This window comes from Augochlora pura, chromosome 3 (genome assembly GCF_028453695.1).
Source record: "Augochlora pura isolate Apur16 chromosome 3, APUR_v2.2.1, whole genome shotgun sequence".
Taxonomy (NCBI): domain Eukaryota; kingdom Metazoa; phylum Arthropoda; class Insecta; order Hymenoptera; family Halictidae; genus Augochlora; species Augochlora pura.
Genome location: NC_135774.1, coordinates 22,571,087 through 22,592,221, shown reverse-complemented (window position 1 = coordinate 22,592,221; position 21,135 = coordinate 22,571,087). Strand labels below are relative to the sequence as shown.

Here is a 21,135-nt window from a genome sequence, read left to right as displayed (position 1 = left end):
TACTCAACATCGACTATCGGTCATTTGGCTAATAGCTTCACCATTTTACCGCTACCTTTAGTGACGCTACTTTAATATTTTCAATAGCAAATGATTCTTGCCGAATTATGCATTGCATCTTATGGGAAAACTGGCAAGAATAATCTGCACTCGATATTTGCAATAACAAATCAACTTTTTTTTTTGTATGATACCAGATGCAAGTGAATTTCCTAAGCATTTTTGTATTCTTATTTCTTATTCATCTATCTTATTTCGGCAAATTTCATAACATTTTCCACACACGTATTCCTTTCATTTTCTCGCTCGATAACGCGCTACGTATGTAGACATATGTTGTGTACAGTAGTAAACAACGTGCTTCTCAATAACAAATTAACACGTGGTAATTACGTTGACAATTAACATGACATCGAACGAAATGGAAGTGGAAGAAGAAAATGAAGTAAAGCCGCTGAACTTCCATGAATTAGAACTAGACGATAGGATATTGAAGGTACAGTTCTATATTTTGAAATTTAGAGGTTATTTTAAAAAGAATGATATTTTATTACACTTTATAATGAACTATCGAATTATCTTATAATGAATTATTATTAATGAATTAATGAATATTCGTTTTAGGCTGTTGCAAAACTAGGTTGGTTACAGCCTACATTGATACAAGAAAAAGCGATACCGCTAATGTTAGATGGAAAGGATATACTGATCAGAGCACGTACAGGATCTGGGAAAACAGCTGCATTCACTATACCGCTTATTCAAAAGATTTTAATGAACAAGCGCTCGCAGACAAAGCAAGAAACTAAAGGTCTTATCATAGCACCTAGCAAGGAACTATGTAAACAGATACACGATGTAGTGATTAGTTTAACTATAAAATGTAGTAGAGAGGTGACAGCAGTCGACGTTAGTCCACAAGTAGATCTGAGCGCGCAGAAAATATTGCTAACAGAGAAGCCTGATATTGTTGTTGGTACTCCTGGCAGAATACTGCAACACTTAAAAGCAGGCAATATGAAATTGAAGCGTACTTTAGAGACATTAATAATTGATGAAGCTGATTTGGTAAGTGATTTTAGTACCTACAAGGAATTGAAAAATAATAACACAGTCTTAATATTTCAGATATTTTCTTTTGGGTATGAGGATGAAATAAAAACTGTATTGAATTATTTGCCTTCTGTGTATCAAGCAGCATTAGCTTCCGCAACTTTGTCAGAAGATGTTATCACGTTAAAAAAATTGGTTCTTCATAATCCAGCTACTCTGAAACTAGAGGAGCCTCCATTAGCTCCATTATCTCAATTATCACATTATAGTCTTGCTGCAGAGGAAAATGATAAATCTGCTATTTTATACGCTCTGTTGAAGCTGAAGTTAATTAGGTAATTAGTGTGCTTGAAATAACAATATTTCGAATTTAATTCGTAAAACGTTTCGTTACAGGGGGAAAACGATTATCTTCGTAAATACAGTGGATCGTTGTTATAAATTAAAATTATTTCTGGAACAGTTTGGTATACCTACCTGTGTCCTAAATTCTGAATTACCAGCAGTTTCACGATGTAGAGCTGTTACTCAATTTAATTCTGGAACATACGATATCATAATCGCGTCGGATGAAAAATCATTGGACGAAGTAAATTTTATATCATTCAATTGCATAATATTGTTGTACCGTTAGTAAATGTATAATTTTTATTTTGTGTAGCCTCACATAGTGAAAGTTAAAAAGAGTAAACGAAAAAAGGACAAGGAATCTGGCGTAGCACGTGGCATAGATTTTCAATTTGTCTCTAACGTAATTAATTTTGATTTCCCCTTGGACATAAACTCTTACATTCATAGAGCTGGTCGAACTGCACGAGGGAATAATCATGGAACTGCTTTGAGTTTTGTATCGATCAGAGAAAAGCCACTTCTTGAGCAACTTGAGGGAGAATTAAAACATTGTTACAATCGTGATTCATTATTCAAAACATATGTATTCAAGGTGGAGGAAGTAGAAGGTTTCAGGTACGCAAAATTATCACACCCTATACATTCAATAGCGATGAAACTTGTAACTAACGTAGTTCCGTTACTGAAATTATAAATAAAATACTGATATAAAACAGGATAAGCATTAAAAATAAATCATAAATTTACGTTAGTATTTTATACCTTTTTAGATATCGAGCAAAAGATGCTTGGAAAGCGGTAACAAGAATAGCTGTACGTGAGGCTCGTTTAAAGGAAATAAAGCAAGAAGTTCTGAACTGTCAGAAATTGAAAAGCTATTTCGAGGATAACCCAAAAGATTTACAGTCTTTAAGACAAGATAAAGCACTACACACTGTAAAATTACAGCCACATTTGAAAGATGTACCAGATTACATAGTTCCACCGACTTTAAAAAGATTAGTAGGCATTGGTAAAAGGAGAAAATTTAATAGAGAAGCTGCAGCATCGAGATCTACCGCCACACGGTCAAAATACAATGCGCGAGCATCGAATCCACTAATCAGTTTACAAGTACGAAAATAAAAGATTAAATTTGTAACAACAACATACACTTTTTTAAACTTGTTTATTCGTTTTCGTTCAGCATAAATAACACTCTATTAGAAATGTGTAACTTTATGGTTGCAAATTGTACAAAACTGTAGGTGAAAAATTACAGACTATTCAAGTATTTGTTTCTTAACATATAATATAGAAGAATTGTAATTATTAAAACCTATGACTTCTCTTTAATTTGTTTAGGCTTGTATTTTTTCCTGATACCATCATTATGTCCTTCTCTGTTTCTGGCAAGTTCAATAGCATAGAATTGTATCCTAGTCGTGAGTATACTGTTTGCTTCCGAGTAATCACCTTCACAATCTGCCCTCAGCAATGTACCAAAACTATAATCATCAACAAGCTCTTTGAACTGTTCACAAAATGGTCTCCATTCTGTTTTTGCATCTTCCGACTTCAATTCATCCTCATCTATCTTGTCTATTTTCAGATTGGGAAAAGTATCTCGAAAGGTTTTGTATATTTGGTTGTCATGGGGAGTAAGTTTTAGTAGTTTAGGATCAACTGAACATAAAATCTAAAATAGAATATAATGCAACATTAACATCTTAAAATCACCCTTATCGAAAAAAATAAATGTATTTACATTAAAATAAACCTCAGCGTGCTCCATTGCTTTTATTGCCCACATAGTTTCCACAGAAGGCTAAAAAAATATTTATAAATAATTTACATATAACAATAACTTTAATCACCTAATACCGCATAAAAACAACTTACATCATTGTCAAATTCCTCCGCGGGTCTAGACAGCACATTAGAACCAGCTATCAGTTGATCAGCAGTCTTGAAATTAAATTAGTTAATAATTATGAATTCCATTGTTAAAATCAAAACCTGATCATTAAATGTGTTAGTCATTGTTTACAAGAGAAAGCACGGGATAGAGTAAGGATCGTATTCGTATGAAAAAAATACTTGAAACAAGCACACATTAATTACACTTACAACATCTCCGACGAACGCCATTTCTCTAGTATCTAATAGAGAAATTAATAGAGAAAAATTATCAAATATTTCCCAAGATATTTATAATGTTATTTTATAATGATGATAGAGAATCGAAGATAATAATGCACATATGTATTAGGCTAGCTAAAACACACGTGCAATGAGGCCGAGCTAAGTGACACCACGGACGGAGCGGAACCAATCATTGTTCCGGTTTAACAGCTGCTTCTATCGTATACACATTATACATACTGTGTACTACATCAATGATACTGTTAGAATAGTTTATTATAAGTCTTTTGTACTGTTTTCTTGAGGGACACATTAAAAAATAATCTAGATAAAAATGATTGACGCAAAAGCTGAAAATATTCACGAGAGCGTATTAAAACTAATAGACGATATCCGCTATGGGTGAGAGTTCAAGTATGTCTAACCTTGGTATGATGTCAATTTTCCAAATATTTTCTATTTCAGTGATATCAAGGGAACATATAATATCGTGGTGGCAACTATGTCGGTTTTAAAAGAAATTATAAACAACTCTGAGTGGACTACTGCAAAGTATAACGTTTTTTTTTGTAAATATACATGAAATTTTGTATATACCTAAGCAACATTCAATGAAGTGACAAGTATAATAATTAATGTTGTCACAGTAGAACCAGAGTTTTTGCTTTATATAATTAAATAGTATTACACTTCATTCATATATGCTTAGGTTCATACAATGCTTCTAAGCTGACAAAGTATGCATTATTACATAATGCAAGTTAATAGAATGCAAATGTAAATACATTATTCAAATATTTAATCAGGAATCTTATGGATGTAATAAGACGTAATGGAAAATACTTAGTAGAATCAATCCCTCTTGAATCCTGTATTGGGAACATGGTCAGGAGGATATTAAAAATTATTCGTGAGGAATATACTTCGGAATTACAAAATAAAACGGAGGAGACAGATTCACAAGATTCTTTGCATAAAATTATCACTGCAGAGAGTGATCGTGTTGATTTTAACAGACCTGTGGCTTCTTTGAAGTTAGCTCTTATGGACCACATTAATGAATTTGAAGTTGAATTAGAGACATGGTAAATTATAATAACTCAAGTACAATTAGTTCTCCTTTGTATTACATTTTCTTCCTTTTCAGTGCTGAAAATATTACAAGTTTGGCTCCTGAGCACATTCATTCTAACGAAATCATTATGACAATTGGTAAATCTAATTTAGTAGAAGAATTTTTTAAGAAGGCTGCCGCAACAAGAGCATTTGAAGTTATACTAGCTGAAGGTGGACCATCTTTGGATGTAGGTATTGAAGTGGTAGGCATATTGATCAGCCTTTAACAATAAAACTATAAAATACATTGTTATTTATAGGGTCATGAAATGGCAGTCAATCTTGCAAAAGCAAAAATTAAGACTACTCTAATATCGGATGCAGCAATTTTTGCAATGATGTCGCGTGTAAATAAAGTAATAATTGGTACACACACAGTTATGGCAAACGGAGGGCTGAGAGCAATTTCAGGCTCCCATACTGTTGCTCAGGCTGCAAAACATTATTCTGTTCCAGTAATGGTGTTATTGCCACTTTACAAATTGTGTCCATTATATCTCTGTTCTCACGAACAGGATGGGTTTAATAAACATGTTTCTCCAATGAAGGGTGTAATCAATGGTGCCAATACACAGTTACTAGAGAAGATTCACATATACAATCCAGTTTTTGATTATGTACCACCAGAGTTGGTCACGCTATTTATTTCAAATACGTAAGACCAATTAACTTATTAATGTGAGCGTCTTCTACAACAGAGTTTATTAATTATATGCCTTTATTTCAGGGGTGGAAATGCACCATCTTATGTCTATAGATTACTTAGCGAATTGTACCACCTAGACGACTATGAGTTATAACATGTTCATATATTTGTGAACATTTGTTTTACCTTGAACAACGCACATTGTTTTTAAAGAAGAGAATCTTTTTACATGAAGTGGTACAATAAAGATTATTAATCCAAGAATACTGTTTTGAATAACAGAAATCTATTTACAAGATAACATATGTACAAGTAGATATAAATTTATTTTACAAAATGCATTTTAGTAACTATACAGATTTAAAAATATTGAATAACAATATAAAAAGACTTGTCCTCTTTACGCGTAAGGATTCCAATTGCTACCATCTTCAGGTTGTAAGGAATCTGTCACTAACAATATTACGTCAAATATCCACCATACTCCTGCTGCACCAATTGAAAACAATTTTCCTAGGGCAGGACCGTTTTGACCTAAATGAAATCTATCCACGCCTAAGAAACCTAACAGTATGCTACAAAGTAGAGTAGTAACAAAATAATGATCACTATATTTTATACAAGGAACTCCTTCATGGAAGAATGTTCTTGGTCCATAACATTCGATATCTGGTAATACTGTGCAAGATACTTTTGTCTTTTCAACATCTTCGTACCTGGAGCCTCCAAACTACACAAACAATGTCAAATGAATTAATACATCCAATTATATATAAAAATGAAAAGTGATCCGTAACTATAACTACCTTCACGCATCCGAATCCAGTTTCTTCCTTGGCAGTTTTATTGCCTTTGTGATCGACCGGTTCCTCGCATTCTATGAACTCTTTTGGTCTACGATGACATTCACAGACATGTTTTGATAGTTCTCAAAGGTAAACAAGACCGACAGGGAATGCCAAATATGAATTTACTTACAAAAATTTACAAAGCACCAGTGGTCCTTCGGGCCTATATTCCTGCAGGAAGTCGGCAGTTTTATTTGTTGGCGTATTTTCCGAACACATTCGCATATCACAGAGGCAAACAATAATTATGATCAAAAACAGTAACCTCATCTTGTCAACTTCGGCATTTGGGTAGCTAGAACTACCCTATATATTTTCAATTCTGAATAGACGCCATCTGTACTTAGATCTAATCATTAACGCGACCTGTGCACACCATACGGTGGATTCTGGCACTAATTTTCTAATTGATACCAAAATCATCCACGCGGTGTGCTTAAGTCAGTTCAAGACTTAAGGGAGTGCTCCTGACCACCCTGTTCGCCATTTTTAAATTCACTCTCGTCAGCGGATATTAAAATCAGATACATGCAGACTAACGAATGCTTGTGTTTCCATCTACCACACCTTTATGTATGCAATCATAAACCATTTCTTGTGTAAAGAAGATTTTTATTGGGTACGGAAACTGGTGTCTTTAATGTGACAAGCCAATAAGAAGCCAGAACGGACAGAACCGTCCAATAACAGAACGATTTCTCGCGTTTCCTAAAACGTTTTCAGAGACGCGCAGTGATTTCGGAATCAGTCGGTCGTCCGCTCTGAAAGAATTTTAGTTTTGTCAAGGATTGGAGACGTGCACGTTAAGAGGTGGTAGGTGCAAGGTAGTGGCCGACTGTAAACAAAGTGATTGCGCGTTGCATATCCCGTAGGATCTTTCGCTCGGTAGATCATTGCAGCCGTGAAAGTTTCTCTACATGTACGGAAACATGCGCGAAAGAGAAGAATTTTGCCGAAGTTATCCACCCGGATTGCCAGCCCAGCCGCCGACGACACGGGCTCCGGGCCTTGACGCTTTGCACAGTCTTTGCAAAGAGATCTATCCAGATCAAAGTAATCCACTCACTGTTACCGCAGTCGTTAAATACTGGTACGAATTCTTTGGTTTATTCTCACGGTCTCGAGCCTCTCCCACACGCCCGATGCATTTAAAGAGCAAAGAAAATAGAAGAGTATGCTTGACGTTTAGCACATGATCCCGGAGAAACAATGACTACATTATTTTGCCATTGCAACACATATACATGGGAGTCGTACATTAGAATTACAAGTTATTGAATATCATAATCATTATCGAGGGTTGTTATTTTTATATTCTCGTGTATAACAATTCTATTAAGTTTGCAATAAAAAATATCGTTAACAATATCGGTTATGCATTTTTTGGTCTTCTAGCCGATGAAGGAACGATGGTATTCTATTCGCTTATTTAAAACGTAACTAAATATATCGTAATAATATCACTTGACATGGAATTATTTTTTTCAGTAGATATTACAACATTATTGACAAAACCTTTTTATTTTCGATATGAAAACTGGGTGTCTAAATGTAGTGAGGAATACATATCTTTGTTTTTGAATATCTCATAATTAGCTTGGAAACCGAAGAAAATTTATTTGATAAAATGTATGCATGATGTTTGAGTGTGGAACTGTTGCACAGGAAGGGAAGCGTATTATATTTAGTCCCATGCACGTTTAACCGGATGTAAAACGAAATAACCTGGGATTTTCTGTGCACCTTTGCCTAGGTTGGGGGGTCCGGATCCTCTCGACTACATAAGCATGTACGAGAATCCTGGCTGTCCTGAATTAGGCGTACCACCGCATTGGCACTACATCAGGTGAGTGAAATTTTCATCCAATACATTCTAACATTTAAATATCCTGGCACTTCCGGTTTGTTTTCTTTATTTTTCGAAAATATCGATCTATTTTTCGGAATTCACCATTATAGTTTCCATACATTTTCTGTACCACTTGTTTAATATTTTTTTTCTTTATCGATGGCTCCATTGATCACGATTGTGCGATTTTTAAGCGGACAACGTTGTCGATCGTTCATTCAGAAAAGATGGGACCTGTATTTTTTTTGTTCTCCCTTTTGGTTCGTGGCATAGAAAGAGGGAAGAATGTTAGAGTGAAAAAAAAACGGGAAGTCGGGTATTCGTCAGTGTCATCCTGTTGAGTAGCTGGAGTGTGCCTCTGTTTGATGTGGGCGCATGTTATTTTTCCTGCGCACCCTCGATGACACATATATACCGTGGCCACCATAATTAGAAAAAGACGATAAAGTTGAATAAACTGTACCGGGTTTCCGAATCTTGTCAGCTCAGAGAATCCCATGTTCCTGAGCCCTTAATGTTTAGGAACAGACTAAACAATCGCCGAAAAATTATTAACTTTTAGTTTTTTAGGTGAATCTCCATATACGGGTTCTTTTCTTCCTTTGATAACTGCGAATCTAATTAATTCTCTAACTAAATTTTAAGCAACAAAAACTTGATGGTTGTAACGATTTCCTTTGTTCTCCAATTTGTAATTTCTCCGAAATCTAAATTCACGATTAGGGGATAGCGGTGAGCCATACAGTCGAAAGACAAATGATCTCTCGTTTCGGGAATTCCTTATTAAATCTTAAGCGCCGAATGACGAATGGTCTGCCGCGAAAAGGGTGTTCCTCTTCCTTTTTTTTTCTTGATGCATGACCCTTCCTTCTTCAGCTTGCAGCAGCTGTTTCAATAGTTCCCTTTTTCTCTATATATAGAAAGTGTAGGGTACAGGAAGATAAAGTCGTTTAAAATGCGACGCGCCGGAAATAGACGAACGGGACTTCCCCTTTTCCGTCTGGTCTATCTAAATATGTTCGACCATTGACTAAATCTAGTCGATTTTTTGTGAATCAAGTCTGGTGTTATATTTGTCTTAATGAATCCTTAATGCCTCTCCTTTAATTCCTCTTCTTTTCTGAAGCATCTTAAAATACTAATGGGTATTTTTTTTTAAAGTTTGGGCTTATCAGATTTACACGGAGATGGTAGGATACATCCAAAAAGTGGTCCAGGACGTCCCAGTGGATTTGGATTCGAGTTGACCTTCAGATTGGTCAGAGAAAGAAACGAGTTGACCCCTCCTACTTGGCCAGCGAACGTAATGCAACAGTTAGCAAAATATGTTTTTAATTCTGGGAATATGTTAATGCCTGGTGATCATGTATCATGGCATGCTCCTCTCGATAATGGCAATGGTCGCATTACACAGATCTTGATGGGCAGGGATCCTCAATTACCAACATCTATCTACACACCTCATGGCGATGTAAGTGAGCCTACTTAAATTAGAATCGTTTATTTCATTGATTGTCTGTGTATTATGGTTTTGATGGTTGATGCGTGATGTTACAGGTTTCATTTGTTCAAATTATAGGCGTGACATCTGAAGAATTGCAGGCTGCACAACATTGGAATGGCTTAGGTCTTGTGAGTTTATTAAAAACGAGCCACGTTTGTGGACCTTGGTTGGTAACAGATATGAGAAGGACACGTTCCATTATGGAGGATGAACCCTCTATTGCAGAAAAGATACAAAGTGGTATAGAAAAGGAGGGGTCCAACTTGAGTGGTGTGTCTGCAAAGTGTTGGCAAGTGTTACAAATTAGTTCATTCAAGATTGAAACGATAATCGTCAGCAGTACTACAATGCTCCATTACTTTACAGGTGGGTTCAAGTAAACTATGACAGAAGCTCAGAAAGATATAGAGAGAAAAGGAACGAATCGGATGAAGAAGAAGATGAAGAAGAAGATATAAAACCAATTATAAAATCAGAGAGATTATCCCCTTGTGAACTGGATTCGAGTTTGTCACATGATAACTTTGTTAAAGTATTACCAGGTCTTCATTTAACCTTCAACCTTGAAGCAGGATCCTTGTTACCATTAGCAATAAAGTATGCAAAGTTACTAAAATACTGTTACTAAATGAAATGTCTTCAAAATCATTATATCTTCAATATCGCATACTTTTTAGGGGACGTGTCATGCACGGAAGGCATTTTACGTTTAAGTCTATACTGTCCAATACAGCTGTTACTATAGTGGCACCGACCGTCACTGGAACTCTCGTTTCTAGGGAAAAACCATATGTAGTTCAGGGACCATGGTTACAGGTTCTGCTTCCAGAAGATCTATCAGAGAAGATGGCACAAGAGTTTCAAATTTTAAATTCGCCAAATGAAGTGAGCTACAACCAAACATACATTACGAGATACATCAATGATTCTATAATTACAAATTTAATATTAATGATTGTTATAGGTCCAATTGCCAAAGACGTTCTCCTGGCCCGAGCACAAACTCGTTATTACCGTTATCAACGATTGAGAATGCGTTCGCTGAACACGTCGACCAAGTTAGCATAATCAGTTAAAATAAGCAAAGTATTATTTGATTCAGTTAAAAAGTGGGTTTCTCAAAACTTATTTATAACTGTATAAAACTCAATCTAAACTACGGAACTATAAGACTACGCATATCAATGTGTGAAAGAGGAGCCGAATTATATTTATAATTATTTACTCAGAAAATTTATTTTACGTGTTCCGCCGGAAAAGTTTTCTGCGCCCCTCTTTTCCAGGTTGATGTCTGTTAAATGATTTATATTTAATTCTGTACATAATAGAAGAACAAGTTAAAACGTGTAATTGTATTTGATATACGAGTTTACACATTGTTACAGCTAATGAACAGTTTTTGTAAATAGTGAAGACAAACATTCTGACATGACTGTTGTCAGTGCCTTGAACCAATTTTTATAAAACGAATGTGTAATGGAATAAAGCATAGGGTGTAGTATTTATAAGCAAATTATACAGTTTATTTCTTATACATTTATCACAAATCGTTTGCCCGATCATCCTTGCTTGGCGGAAATTTTTTCCTCGGATCTGTGAAACAGGGTTTTTAAAATTTTTCATTACCAGCGTTCAATTCGTTCGAACAATTATTTCCAACATTTTTACTTGTTACAGGATTTCAATCATTCAAATTCCCCTTTCGTAGGATCTGCTCGAAATCGTTTGTCATTTCGTCGGGCGGCCCTTCTTCCTGGCTTTCTTCTTGCAGGACAGGCGCACTCCCCTTCTTTTTCAACCGTTAGCTTATTGTCTGTGTTCGGCAAGTGGGCACGACAAAAGAAATGGTAAAGGTTGGCTCGAGCGTTCTGAGAGAGATACATAGATATGACATTGACACTTTCATACTAATAAGAAACATTCTGTTTAGTATTAAAACCGTCGCAGTGAGGAGAGGACGGTTATATTAGTTATTTAAAGTGTAGCAGTGCTAACGAATAATAGACCAACGCGATGATAGTTTGTAAAAATCGCCTTTCGTCGATATCAAGTAAGTTTATGTTAATAATATTATATAAACTATTACACATTGAAAATATCACAAATATTAAAATCATTGAGATGTATTTATGGGAAATGATTTAATTTTGTTTATTCAAGAATGTTTTTAAAAGTGTTCATAAATAGCACTTGTTTTCCTGAAAATCATAGATCTATAATAGCACGAAACGAATTTCCTATTTACAATGAACAAAGCTTCTGTACCAAAATTTGTTTAAAAAAATGAAGGGAAACAGCGGGCTTAATTAGAAGAAAGGGAAAATCGTCGAATTGAAATTCCAGTCATTTTTGTGAACCTTCGTCCTCTTCAGGTGATAATTCACTCATTTTCTGTTTCGAATACCGTCAATTCTTCATTTCTCTCTGATTGAATAAAACATAATCGAATTAATGCGTAAAACAAAAATGAGCGTAAACTGAAGCAGGATCTTTTGCGCAACTATTCTTCAGGGGGTTGGAAACACGGTACAATGCTCATAGGATCGTTAGATATTTTGTCGAATTCAAACATCTCGGGCGGTGAAAACAAAAATACATAAAGATCCAGCGAGATCGTACTTGAGTGATCAGAGTCTTGACGATCCTGAAGAAACCGATCCACAGTAAAACAACAATGCAAGCCGAGGCAAAGTCCTCGACTTCCTCGCAGGTGATGTTCCTGATAACGTTAACGATCCCTCGGAAAATGTTCGCGAACGTTTGCATGGCCTCGATACAGAGGTCCCTTAGGAAGCAAATTGTCTGGAAAATCAGGTTCATCACCGCCAGCGTCAGCTCGATTAACCTCGCCAGGAAGTCGAACAAGATGTCCATTAACTTGTCGAGTGTCTCCCAGAGCCAACAGACAACGCGCGACAAAAATTCGACGCACTGTTGCGTGGCGTCCGTCACGCGGTTGTTCATGGTCCACGATTTTCCCGTGGTACCTGCGCCCTTCGCATAATTTTCCCTTGATCTAACCCCTCGCGCGGCAAATTACATCGAAACCGCGAGCAAATTGGCGTACAGTTACAAAGAGACATTAAGGGGAGAACATTGTCGCGAACCTTTGATCCTGCGTTTCATTTATTTTTCGCGCGGCGTGAACCGATCCGCTGATTAGGATCGCCTTCAGACGCGTGAACCTTGAATCGCGTGGTTGTCAATCGTGGTTGCGTGAGAAAATTGTTTAGTCTGCGACGAGAAGATTTATTGTAGGAGGTCGATCATGTTACTTCACGCAATAAAATCTTCGTAATTACTTCGATAACGAGCCTTCCCGTTAACTTAGTTCACCCATTCGAATGCGTAGCACTGCTGAAGTTTTATTTAGAGATGACTGCGAATTGCATTTTTCTTTCCGACAGTTTCGATATCCAGAATGTTTGGAGAACCGTGTTTTGTACTTCTTTTATGATACGATGAAATGGAGTGAACATTTTTTTTTTTGATTAAAAATATTCCACGGAGCTCTAACGGAATTCAAGTGGTTACTCCTTATTTCGATGATTCTGGCCACGGTCGCTTGCGATGCAGTAATTGATAACAAAGTGATCTTATCTTCGTCGCATTTTAGTTTTCTTTCTGTATTTTTTTTACGTCTCTCTACAGGGTGATTCTGGAAACTGGGTCGAGCTGTAGGTTCTTTCTACGCGGAGGTGGAGGGAACGGTCGAGTGGTTTAATGAGGACTGCTTTCCTTTTATGTAATTAATATTTTCGAGTGGCGCGATGCAGGTGCTATAGGTGTTACATTTTTGTTCGATCGGGAGATAAGTTTTTAATCATTTTTGTTCTCGTTGTTCCGTTTCCGTCAAGTTCAAATGGCACTTGATCGACCCTTCGCGAAAATTAATTATGCACCCTTTTATGTTTGTCGTAACATTATTGCTTAAACGATATTCGCGAGAGTACAGGGTACCGTATGAAGAGTTTTGTATGATCTTAAATTAAAATTTGATTTATTTAATATCTTATACAGTCTGCTGTCGTTTCGTTAATATATATATTGTATATCTCACTGTTGTCAAGCGATGACTATTATATAATATATATATATATATGTATATTCTATTCTTCATACCCTTTACGATATTTGATCGATTTAAATTAACGGTTATGTTTGTATATAAGTACTCGTAATAATCATGGCAGTTCTTTCGTCGTTCCTATTTGCAAACTATCTAGCAGTATCAAATAGTGAGTTCGTCTTGAATATTATTCGACTATGTAGTATGTCCGATACGAGTATATATGTACATGCACGTGAAATAATTCTAGCATGTGATTCGTATTTAAAGAAACGTTAATGAATGATGTCAGGCGTGCGCCTGCAGTGTTCGATAATGCATTTCGTTGAATCATATAAATGTATTTACGTGGAACGAATCTAATAAAATTCTTTCAAATAAAACAACTCGTAAATATAACATCTCAAAAACTTTAAACTCTGTACAACTCGGATACAAACGTCTCCCTTTCTGGATAATAATTTTCCTCAAAAGCCATCCGAACACAGCGAAATCAAACATACTCCATACCGGGACTTCATATTGTACTAATTAGTCTAATCGTAAATAGTTCTCTGATAATTGATGTTGGTATCGTTATCTTATCGATGATATATTACTTCTTGCTCATCGTTGGTCCACAGCTAATTGGTCGTATCCATAGTTTTAAGTTCGAAGTGGTCCGTTATGCGTATGTTCCGTTAAAAGGCTTTCTCTTTTTTGTTTTATATATATATACAATAATTGCCTATAATTGTAATCTCCCTATAATTGTAATAAGTGATATGTGGTAGATCATCGTCAGACGAACTCGGCGAAAAGCGACAAGATTAGAAGCATGAACGAAGCTGCGTGTCGCGTGGACCCGTTGCAAGCGTCCGCATCGTTGCAGGATTGCACGCAACCGCGGACGTATCTGAAAATCGAATTTCAACACCGGAACAATTAACAATCCAGCCGCAATGCATCAAATTATCTACGAAATTGCGCAGTCTGAAATTGAAACGTACGAATTTCAAATAAATCTTTGAAAAGTCTGCACAGGGTTATGCATAGTCGGTTCCGATCGAGCGTATTACTGATCATTTTGTTTTATTAAACGAATAATTTCACTAAGATTCGGTGTTAATAAGTTCCTTGAGAATATTCATTGAACAATGTTTGTACAGTCAGCAGCGGCAGTTGCCTCTTCGGCAAACGGACAGTGCTCTTTCAATTCCAGATTGTCAAACTTTCTGCGCTCACGCGCCATCGTCTACGGTCTAAAAACGAAGCAAGCAAAACTCGATTCTCGCTTAAACTCACTTGTCGTCGAAGTAGAATCCACCGCAGTGCGACATTCTTATAATTTCCGAGTCGGTCGTCAAAGATCCGCTGTCCAACGCGCAGCTCCTCACCGTCAACGAGATCCCAGACTCATCTAATCGGTCACAAGTCATTCATTCTTACGTGTTCGAACGGGAAACAATCGAATTTCTAGGGGGCACGATACCGCGAAATTGCTAGAAATTACAATGTCTGTAAAAGAATTGGAAAAATTTGGAAAGAATTGGAAACCGCCATCTTTATGGTAATGTACACTGCGGAACGTGTTTACCGTTCTTGATCTATAAAACAGTAAAAAAGAATCGAACACGAAGTTTTAAGAAGCCGTTAGAAAGAGGAAGCTTTAATCTTGAAACGTGGCAGTGAATTCAGCCGGAAACAAATTTTCCAATTCCAGTTTTCTAGCGTTTCCGTCGGAGTGATTATTTTAACATGAATTCCACGAAGACGCGGAGCGTGCAAATATTTTCCGAAGCTGCCTCGGTAAATATTAAACGAAGATAACACAGCAACGTTATTGTTTTTGAGCGAACAAATATGTTTATTAATGCAAATACCACCCGGAGGGTAACGTAGTAATTTGAAACAAAGATAACACGACAATAATGCCGTTTTCAAATGAATAAAGATGTACATTGATCCGAGTACTTCCTGCGGCCACCGTGGCAATTTTAACCGAAGATAACACAATGATATTATTGTGTTAAAAGATTAAAAAGCGGGTATGTATTAATGCGACTACTTCCTGATGTCGTCGTAGAAATTTCGAACAATGGCTTGCGCAACGATATTGTTTTCGAAGGGACGTGTACGAGTCTTCGCCGTAAATTGCGAGGCGAGCTCGTTTCGCAAAGAATAATTCCCTAGGGGAAACGCAAATGTTTGCTTCTAATTATTTGCCGTAAATTCGCGATTCCGAGGGAAATAGCCGGCTCATTATTTTGAGCAATTTACCCGCCCTCTCGCAGCCGTAAGGTCTTCGACACGGACCGTATTGTGCCGCGAACCATAGTGTATTCAGTGAACACGTAGCGCGAAAAGGGGGTTAAGGACCACTCGCAATCACAAAAGGAGGAAGTTTTACCGTATATGCCTGCTATTTTGATGCACGCGGTCGCAGGGAAGAGACCATCGCGGCCCTTGCGGCCTCCCAGGCATGGCGACTCCAAGAATGCCAGGCTCCCGTTATTGTGGAACGGGTCGTCGCAGGGCTTATTGTCCCCGTCGATTGACACGCACTTGAAACAGTCAATGGCCCAGCCTGCTGCGGCAGAGTCAAAGCACACGGAAGCAAATTATTCTCCAAACAGTCCTTAAGAACGTTCAGCAAAATCAGAGATTTTGTTTCGCCCTGAACAACGGAACGGTCACAGATAGTCTTCGTATAATTTTCCCATTCACGGTATTCGAAATGTTAGAATTCCCGAAGAAATAAATAGTACAGAGGGACCGCGATTATCCGGCTTAGGGTGATACAAATATTCGGATAATGGAGACCAGTTACTTAGCCGTAATGCCAAATTTCTCTTTATCGACTTTTCCGTATGAATGCGTATGAATTGATTATATCCAACATACAACAATACAATCTTTTAACATCAAAGGACAGGATAATCGAGGTTCTACTGTAAAACAATGAACTGAAAAGAAATAAATCCGTCAATAACAAGCAAAGAAACTTTTGACAAAGAGTTTCTACAATTTTCCATGAAATGTGGTATATAACGTTAACACAGTTTCAACGCAAGGCAGAGTGAATGAACCTTGTCATAAGTCGGCCGACCGTAGAACGTAGATCAGTATTCGACCGATGTTGGGATACATTTGCTACGGGGCTAACTAAAATCGGTTGACGGTGTCCGCGTGAAAACTGACCTTGCGACACGACGAGTATCAGCCCGAAACAGAGGATCCAAGAGAGGCCGGCATCCATCTTTCCCCGGGTCCGATGTAGCCAGGAATCGAGCGCCCTGATCAGCCGTCAGCTGTTGAACCCAGAGTCCTTCGTGTCGCGTTCCTCCAGCGGGCTCATGTCAGACGAAATGCAAGAACGACGTGTGCCAGTCGCGACGCGGTGTCAACGTGTCCCGGCTGTCGGATCCATTCGGACGTAGCCAAGAAACCGGGGATCGTACCTCGGCGACGATGACACTGCTCGCGGCGTATCGCATCCGCGACCCAGTGTTTTGTCGGACGGTTACCAAGGCGATGATTCGTGGTCGCGTTGATCTAGGCTTTCTTACGGCGGGTGTACAGGCCACTCTGATCGATGATCTCTGTCTCCTGGATTGCGCGACCCCGGGGCGAAGGGAACCACGGCGGTGCGTGCGGTCTCCCTCGGGTCTGACCCGGGATCTACGCAGGAACACATTCGAGGACTAGAAACAGTCTAGAGTTGCGTGATCCCATCCCGCGGAACGAAACGATAAAATGCGAGCGGGCAGCACGCGAATTGTGGGCGCAGTAGCGATTTCTAGGCGCGTGCACGCACAGTCGTGCCTGGACACTTGTCTACGCCGCGAAGCGTGGGCGTAGCTCGACGATGGGGGTTTATGGGGCAAAGACAATGAACCGCGTGCACGTCGAATCGTGGAAACGTTTCGAAAGATGTTTCGGCGTGTATTTTGATCGATGACCTACAGTGGTCAGACGTGGATAAAAATATTTCGATAACTGCCGGAAATAGTTAACGAACATACTCTCGTTTGTACGAAACGATATTTCAGATTTATTTCATGTATCATCTTAATTAATAAATGTAATTGGCACGTTTAACGTCTGCTGGCTTTTAACAATGTACATATCTCGAGTAATACATATTTCAAAGGCAAACACGAATCTCAAGGCATACTCGCAGTTGCTTCGTCGGCCAAAATCTCGTGGGAGATGTTTCATTTCATTGTTTCATTTCACGCACAATGAAGAAAATATTTAGTTCCATGAAGTATTTTAGCTTCATATTGTAATGTTAATATTCTAATAATGTATTTGTGAAGGCAATTAAGTATTTCAACTGATATTTCAATTATTAGTAATCGCTAATATTTGTATTTCTTATTTGAAATATTTCTACCCTCGTCTGGCTACAGTGGCTTACGAAACTATATTCGAATATATTTTAAAAGTGGACAAAACGGGTTGAATCTTCTTGATGTGCTAAAGGGATTAATTTACTTAACAATCGATTATAAGTTAAAGAAACTTTCTGCGACAAACTAGATTTCTATAATAGTTCTTTCGTCTCATTTCGAATGAACCTCTAACAAGCGAACAAATCGGGTTCAAATGATTATCTCATCATCGCAGCTGTTGAAAGAATCGCAAAACAATGGGTTGATGACGGGGGGCCGTGCAAAGTGTGCTTTTTCATGTTGACCAATTTTAAGCTAACAATAAGCAGCAATTAAGCCAACTTGCCGACACCGAATGTACTCCGCATTCAGAAAAGGTCAATCTAGGTCTCTTCGTCAGCTATTGACATCAAACATTTACAAGCCCGCCTCCCCGGTGGTACTTCAGAACCCGACCGCCTCGATTATTAACAAAGTTGCGAACACCGCCCCTTTCTGACGGGGATAAGCGAATACTTCGGATGTTTAATCTTTCACGTGATTTCTTGGAAGAGCAATGGTATGTCGGCTTTGTCTTGACGTATCGTGCTCTACATTTTCAACCGGGCGGCATGAAAAACGCATTCGTTCCGATCGTAAAGTTACCGTGTTAGTTATTCCATTGTTGAGAACATTGTGACCCAATAAAGACGTCGTATTTTATCCGCGAGGGTAGCAGAAAAGCCGGAGAACGTGTTGGACTATTCCATTAGCTCTGGTGGAAATTTTAAAAAATCAGAGTCTCAACAATTTGTTGAAAGTCGAATCGAAAAGCTTGTTGATAATAATCAATGCTGGAGTAACAGCGCGATAAATTAACTGACGCGACGATTTGCAAATGAATCGAAAAGCTAGGTTTAACCCTCTCAGTGTCGAACAGTATATCATTGTTGGCTATTGTTGGAAAGATAGTTTTCTTAATATTTTTAATAAACAACAATTTCATTTCCTATTTCTTCTCCCCTTTTGAATTTGTTATTTATCAGGCTTCTCAAAGTTCTTGCAATTTCTTTCCGTAACTTTATCAAACTTCGTTAAACGAGTTTTAAACATTTCGCTCAGATACAGAGTCTTTTGCCGGTACTAAGAGGGTTAAAAGAGCGTCTACTAAAAACTGGAGGATTCGGGTGAAGGAACCGCGCTGTCTCTCAGATTGAAATTACAGGGAACCGTTTAGACACGTAAACACGTTATTGTAAGTCGCTTCCTATGATAGTTGAACGGCAGACGAGGTGTGTGTACATCGAAAGGTGAAATTTGATGTTACTGTACGCACCGTTCGTTTTTAGAACCGAATTATTGTATCGTGGGGTTAATGACTTCTGAACCGAGGTTCTTCTAATGTTTTGATATTTTGATTCGCAGTACGTCGACCCGAATTTTAAATTATCCCTGAAAATCGTTCGCCTGTAGCACACTTCAAAGTCATCATCGCGGGATCATTTACCTTGAAACGTTAGCTATCTTACTGCTTATAAATCAAATTGCTCTTCGCTTGTCAATCAACTGGAATTATTCACAGTGTTTAACATTGTTTGCTACAATGAAAATCTATTATAAAATATCTCGACTCGAACTACAGAATTCTGCACAAAGTGGGCTCCTTCGTTTCAGGGCACTCGACCTGTCCCATCCGTATCAGGGCCAACTGGGCTGAGATAATTGTAAGACAGACCCTTCCAGAAGTACACCCTGTTGTAAGCCCTGCAAGCCCTGATCGCTCGAGTGCTGGTTCAGCCACTTTAGACCTGCGCGTTGCCTTTGTCGCCACGCGGCTAGATAGTGTGCCGCAACTTTCTCTATATTTACGTTTCTTAATGATATCGGGTCCATTGTTTCAAGCAAAACTGCTAATTTGCCGGCGAATCTACTGGCAAGCATTCCGACCAGATTCACGTGTCATCGATGTTTGATAACTTCAGGTTATCATTTTTCTTTTTGCATAAGTAACGGTTAACTGGAATCGCGTTTAGTAACGAAGTTTTTGTTCTATGCAGTTGTGTAATTTACCAGTGCTAATATGTAATTTTAACGAAGGAAGGATGCAAGAAGTTAATTTTACTATTTTCTTAACTGCAGAATCAATTATGTTTTCCGTGCACTTTATTCGCGTCTAGACTATGGATTTTGTGCATTCGTAAATGAACCAAATTATACAAGCCATTTATAAAACAAATGACAAAGTACATGTACATATCCAATAAATATCAAAATATTGTTGGATTATATTAAACTCACTGAAATGATTAGAACCAAAAATTTATTGAATACTGTAATCAATACCATTTTTATTTTTTTTAGAAAATTCCAATAATTCAGAATATGCACACTGCTTCGACACTATATCTATTTAATTCTAAAAATAATTAACATATATTTCTTCGTAACAATAATAACATTGAATTTATTCCGACCTTCAACGATTATTTATTACGCGTACACTTGAATTAATAATAATTTCGCACTGAAGAATCTTTCCAATGTAAACAAACTGTAACACTAGACTTACCGAGTAGTATAAGTAACTAACATCTATCGCTTTGTAATTTAGAAGTGTAGCGAAATTGAATTTACTTAAATTTTTCGTCATTTTCACTATACTGTATTAGAGAGTGTTTATTTTCAACAATTGTAAAATTGAAAACGTCAATTTGATTATTTTCATCGGCCCTGTAAAAGTGTTAAAATAAAAATGATAAAGACGGCCATTTTGATGAATGCACAGTAGGTGTAGTATTGAAATTACAACTGCGAAACCGATCATTTTGACCAGCGTAGTAATTCTATCGTTTGCAAACCGAACAACGAGCAAATAACAAGAAACAATGAGAAGTCGTAATATTGCGTCATTGACAAGGATAGGAAGAAGTAGAGATTGCAAGCAGGTAATGCTAATTGGTGGCATGCTAATCAGGCTGTGTGACGATAGCGATCGAGTTACCTTTGTCAATCCGGTGGCAAACGACGGAAGGCCTCGGCGAGGACCGACAGCTGGTGAAACTTGTCCGCGTCTCGCTTGATAACGCGAGGCGATTCAAAATCCCGCGGGTCGCGCATGCGCACCGTCTCGCGGGCCAATCACCTCGTCGCTCCGAAGCGGCCGTCCGTCTCTGTCGTAGCGACACTGCGGGTACACGATGTGATAGTATTTTTCGAAAAA

General features: G+C 37.8%; 6 protein-coding genes across 7 annotated transcripts; 3 read left to right on the top strand and 3 right to left on the bottom strand.

The window, feature by feature from the left end:
• Positions 1–173: 173 nt before the first annotated feature.
• On the top strand, positions 174–2,691 carry Hlc (putative ATP-dependent RNA helicase DDX56). The gene is made up of 6 exons (XM_078177295.1): positions 174–496; positions 625–1,068; positions 1,129–1,388; positions 1,450–1,642; positions 1,715–2,019; positions 2,175–2,691. Exons 1-6 carry the CDS (start codon positions 407–409, stop codon positions 2,527–2,529), a joined length of 1,647 nt encoding a protein of 548 aa, XP_078033421.1. The 5' UTR covers positions 174–406; the 3' UTR covers positions 2,530–2,691.
• LOC144468109 (protein PBDC1) lies at positions 2,574–3,744 on the bottom strand. Its single transcript, XM_078177299.1, has 4 exons — positions 3,514–3,744; positions 3,286–3,351; positions 3,152–3,211; positions 2,574–3,082 (listed from the first exon to the last, which is right to left on the bottom strand). Exons 1-4 carry the CDS (start codon positions 3,532–3,534, stop codon positions 2,723–2,725), a joined length of 507 nt encoding a protein of 168 aa, XP_078033425.1. The 5' UTR covers positions 3,535–3,744; the 3' UTR covers positions 2,574–2,722.
• Eif2bbeta (eukaryotic translation initiation factor 2B subunit beta) lies at positions 3,718–6,184 on the top strand. Its single transcript, XM_078177297.1, has 6 exons — positions 3,718–3,930; positions 3,994–4,080; positions 4,335–4,613; positions 4,676–4,832; positions 4,905–5,299; positions 5,372–6,184. The coding sequence occupies exons 1-6, from the start codon at positions 3,863–3,865 to the stop codon at positions 5,442–5,444; spliced, it is 1,059 nt and encodes a 352-aa protein (XP_078033423.1). The 5' UTR covers positions 3,718–3,862; the 3' UTR covers positions 5,445–6,184.
• On the bottom strand, positions 5,510–6,507 carry Amrt (TM2 domain-containing protein 2 amaretto). Its single transcript, XM_078177298.1, has 3 exons — positions 6,269–6,507; positions 6,097–6,184; positions 5,510–6,020 (listed from the first exon to the last, which is right to left on the bottom strand). Exons 1-3 carry the CDS (start codon positions 6,406–6,408, stop codon positions 5,691–5,693), a joined length of 558 nt encoding a protein of 185 aa, XP_078033424.1. The 5' UTR covers positions 6,409–6,507; the 3' UTR covers positions 5,510–5,690.
• Positions 6,508–6,859: 352 nt separating this feature from the next.
• Su(fu) (suppressor of fused) lies at positions 6,860–11,023 on the top strand. Its single transcript, XM_078177296.1, has 7 exons — positions 6,860–7,228; positions 7,892–7,984; positions 9,149–9,458; positions 9,545–9,780; positions 9,858–10,088; positions 10,169–10,376; positions 10,456–11,023. The coding sequence occupies exons 1-7, from the start codon at positions 7,056–7,058 to the stop codon at positions 10,519–10,521; spliced, it is 1,317 nt and encodes a 438-aa protein (XP_078033422.1). The 5' UTR covers positions 6,860–7,055; the 3' UTR covers positions 10,522–11,023.
• Positions 11,024–13,216: 2,193 nt separating this feature from the next.
• On the bottom strand, positions 13,217–21,135 carry LOC144468110 (uncharacterized). Of its 2 annotated transcripts, none has more exons than XM_078177301.1 (5): positions 20,917–21,135; positions 16,741–17,220; positions 15,950–16,129; positions 14,845–14,959; positions 13,217–14,455 (listed from the first exon to the last, which is right to left on the bottom strand). In XM_078177301.1, the coding sequence occupies exons 2-5, from the start codon at positions 16,796–16,798 to the stop codon at positions 14,341–14,343; spliced, it is 468 nt and encodes a 155-aa protein (XP_078033427.1). In that variant the 5' UTR covers positions 16,799–17,220; positions 20,917–21,135; the 3' UTR covers positions 13,217–14,340. The 2 variants fall into 2 exon arrangements, with proteins under 2 accessions (XP_078033427.1, XP_078033428.1); XM_078177302.1 differs by having other exon boundaries at positions 13,218–14,455; positions 15,950–16,126.

Excerpts from the sequence above, each read along its gene's own strand:
- LOC144468109 (XM_078177299.1), bottom strand. The coding sequence starts at position 3,534 with ATGGCGTTCGTCGGAGATGTT. Across the intron at positions 3,212-3,285 it reads CGGAGGAATTTGACAATGAT|CCTTCTGTGGAAACTATGTG; the intron begins GTAAGTTGTTTT and ends ATATTTTTTTAG. Across the intron at positions 3,083-3,151 it reads ACGCTGAGGTTTATTTTAAT|ATTTTATGTTCAGTTGATCC; the intron begins GTAAATACATTT and ends ATTCTATTTTAG.
- Hlc (XM_078177295.1), top strand. The coding sequence starts at position 407 with ATGACATCGAACGAAATGGAAGTGGAAGAAGAAAATGAAGTAAAGCCG. Across the intron at positions 497-624 it reads TAGACGATAGGATATTGAAG|GCTGTTGCAAAACTAGGTTG; the intron begins GTACAGTTCTAT and ends TATTCGTTTTAG. Across the intron at positions 2,020-2,174 it reads GAGGAAGTAGAAGGTTTCAG|ATATCGAGCAAAAGATGCTT; the intron begins GTACGCAAAATT and ends ATACCTTTTTAG.
- Amrt (XM_078177298.1), bottom strand. The coding sequence starts at position 6,408 with ATGAGGTTACTGTTTTTGATCATAATTATTGTTTGCCTCTGTGATATG. Across the intron at positions 6,185-6,268 it reads CTGGTGCTTTGTAAATTTTT|ACCAAAAGAGTTCATAGAAT; the intron begins GTAAGTAAATTC and ends ATGTCATCGTAG. Across the intron at positions 6,021-6,096 it reads CTGGATTCGGATGCGTGAAG|TTTGGAGGCTCCAGGTACGA; the intron begins GTAGTTATAGTT and ends TTGTTTGTGTAG.
- Eif2bbeta (XM_078177297.1), top strand. The coding sequence starts at position 3,863 with ATGATTGACGCAAAAGCTGAAAATATTCACGAGAGCGTATTAAAACTA. Across the intron at positions 3,931-3,993 it reads ATAGACGATATCCGCTATGG|TGATATCAAGGGAACATATA; the intron begins GTGAGAGTTCAA and ends TTTCTATTTCAG. Across the intron at positions 4,614-4,675 it reads GAAGTTGAATTAGAGACATG|TGCTGAAAATATTACAAGTT; the intron begins GTAAATTATAAT and ends CTTCCTTTTCAG.
- LOC144468110 (XM_078177301.1), bottom strand. The coding sequence starts at position 16,798 with ATGGATGCCGGCCTCTCTTGGATCCTCTGTTTCGGGCTGATACTCGTC. Across the intron at positions 14,960-15,949 it reads CAAAATAGCAGGCATATACG|ATGAGTCTGGGATCTCGTTG; the intron begins GTAAAACTTCCT and ends GTGACCGATTAG. Across the intron at positions 14,456-14,844 it reads GGATTCTACTTCGACGACAA|ATACGTCCGCGGTTGCGTGC; the intron begins GTGAGTTTAAGC and ends TTCGATTTTCAG.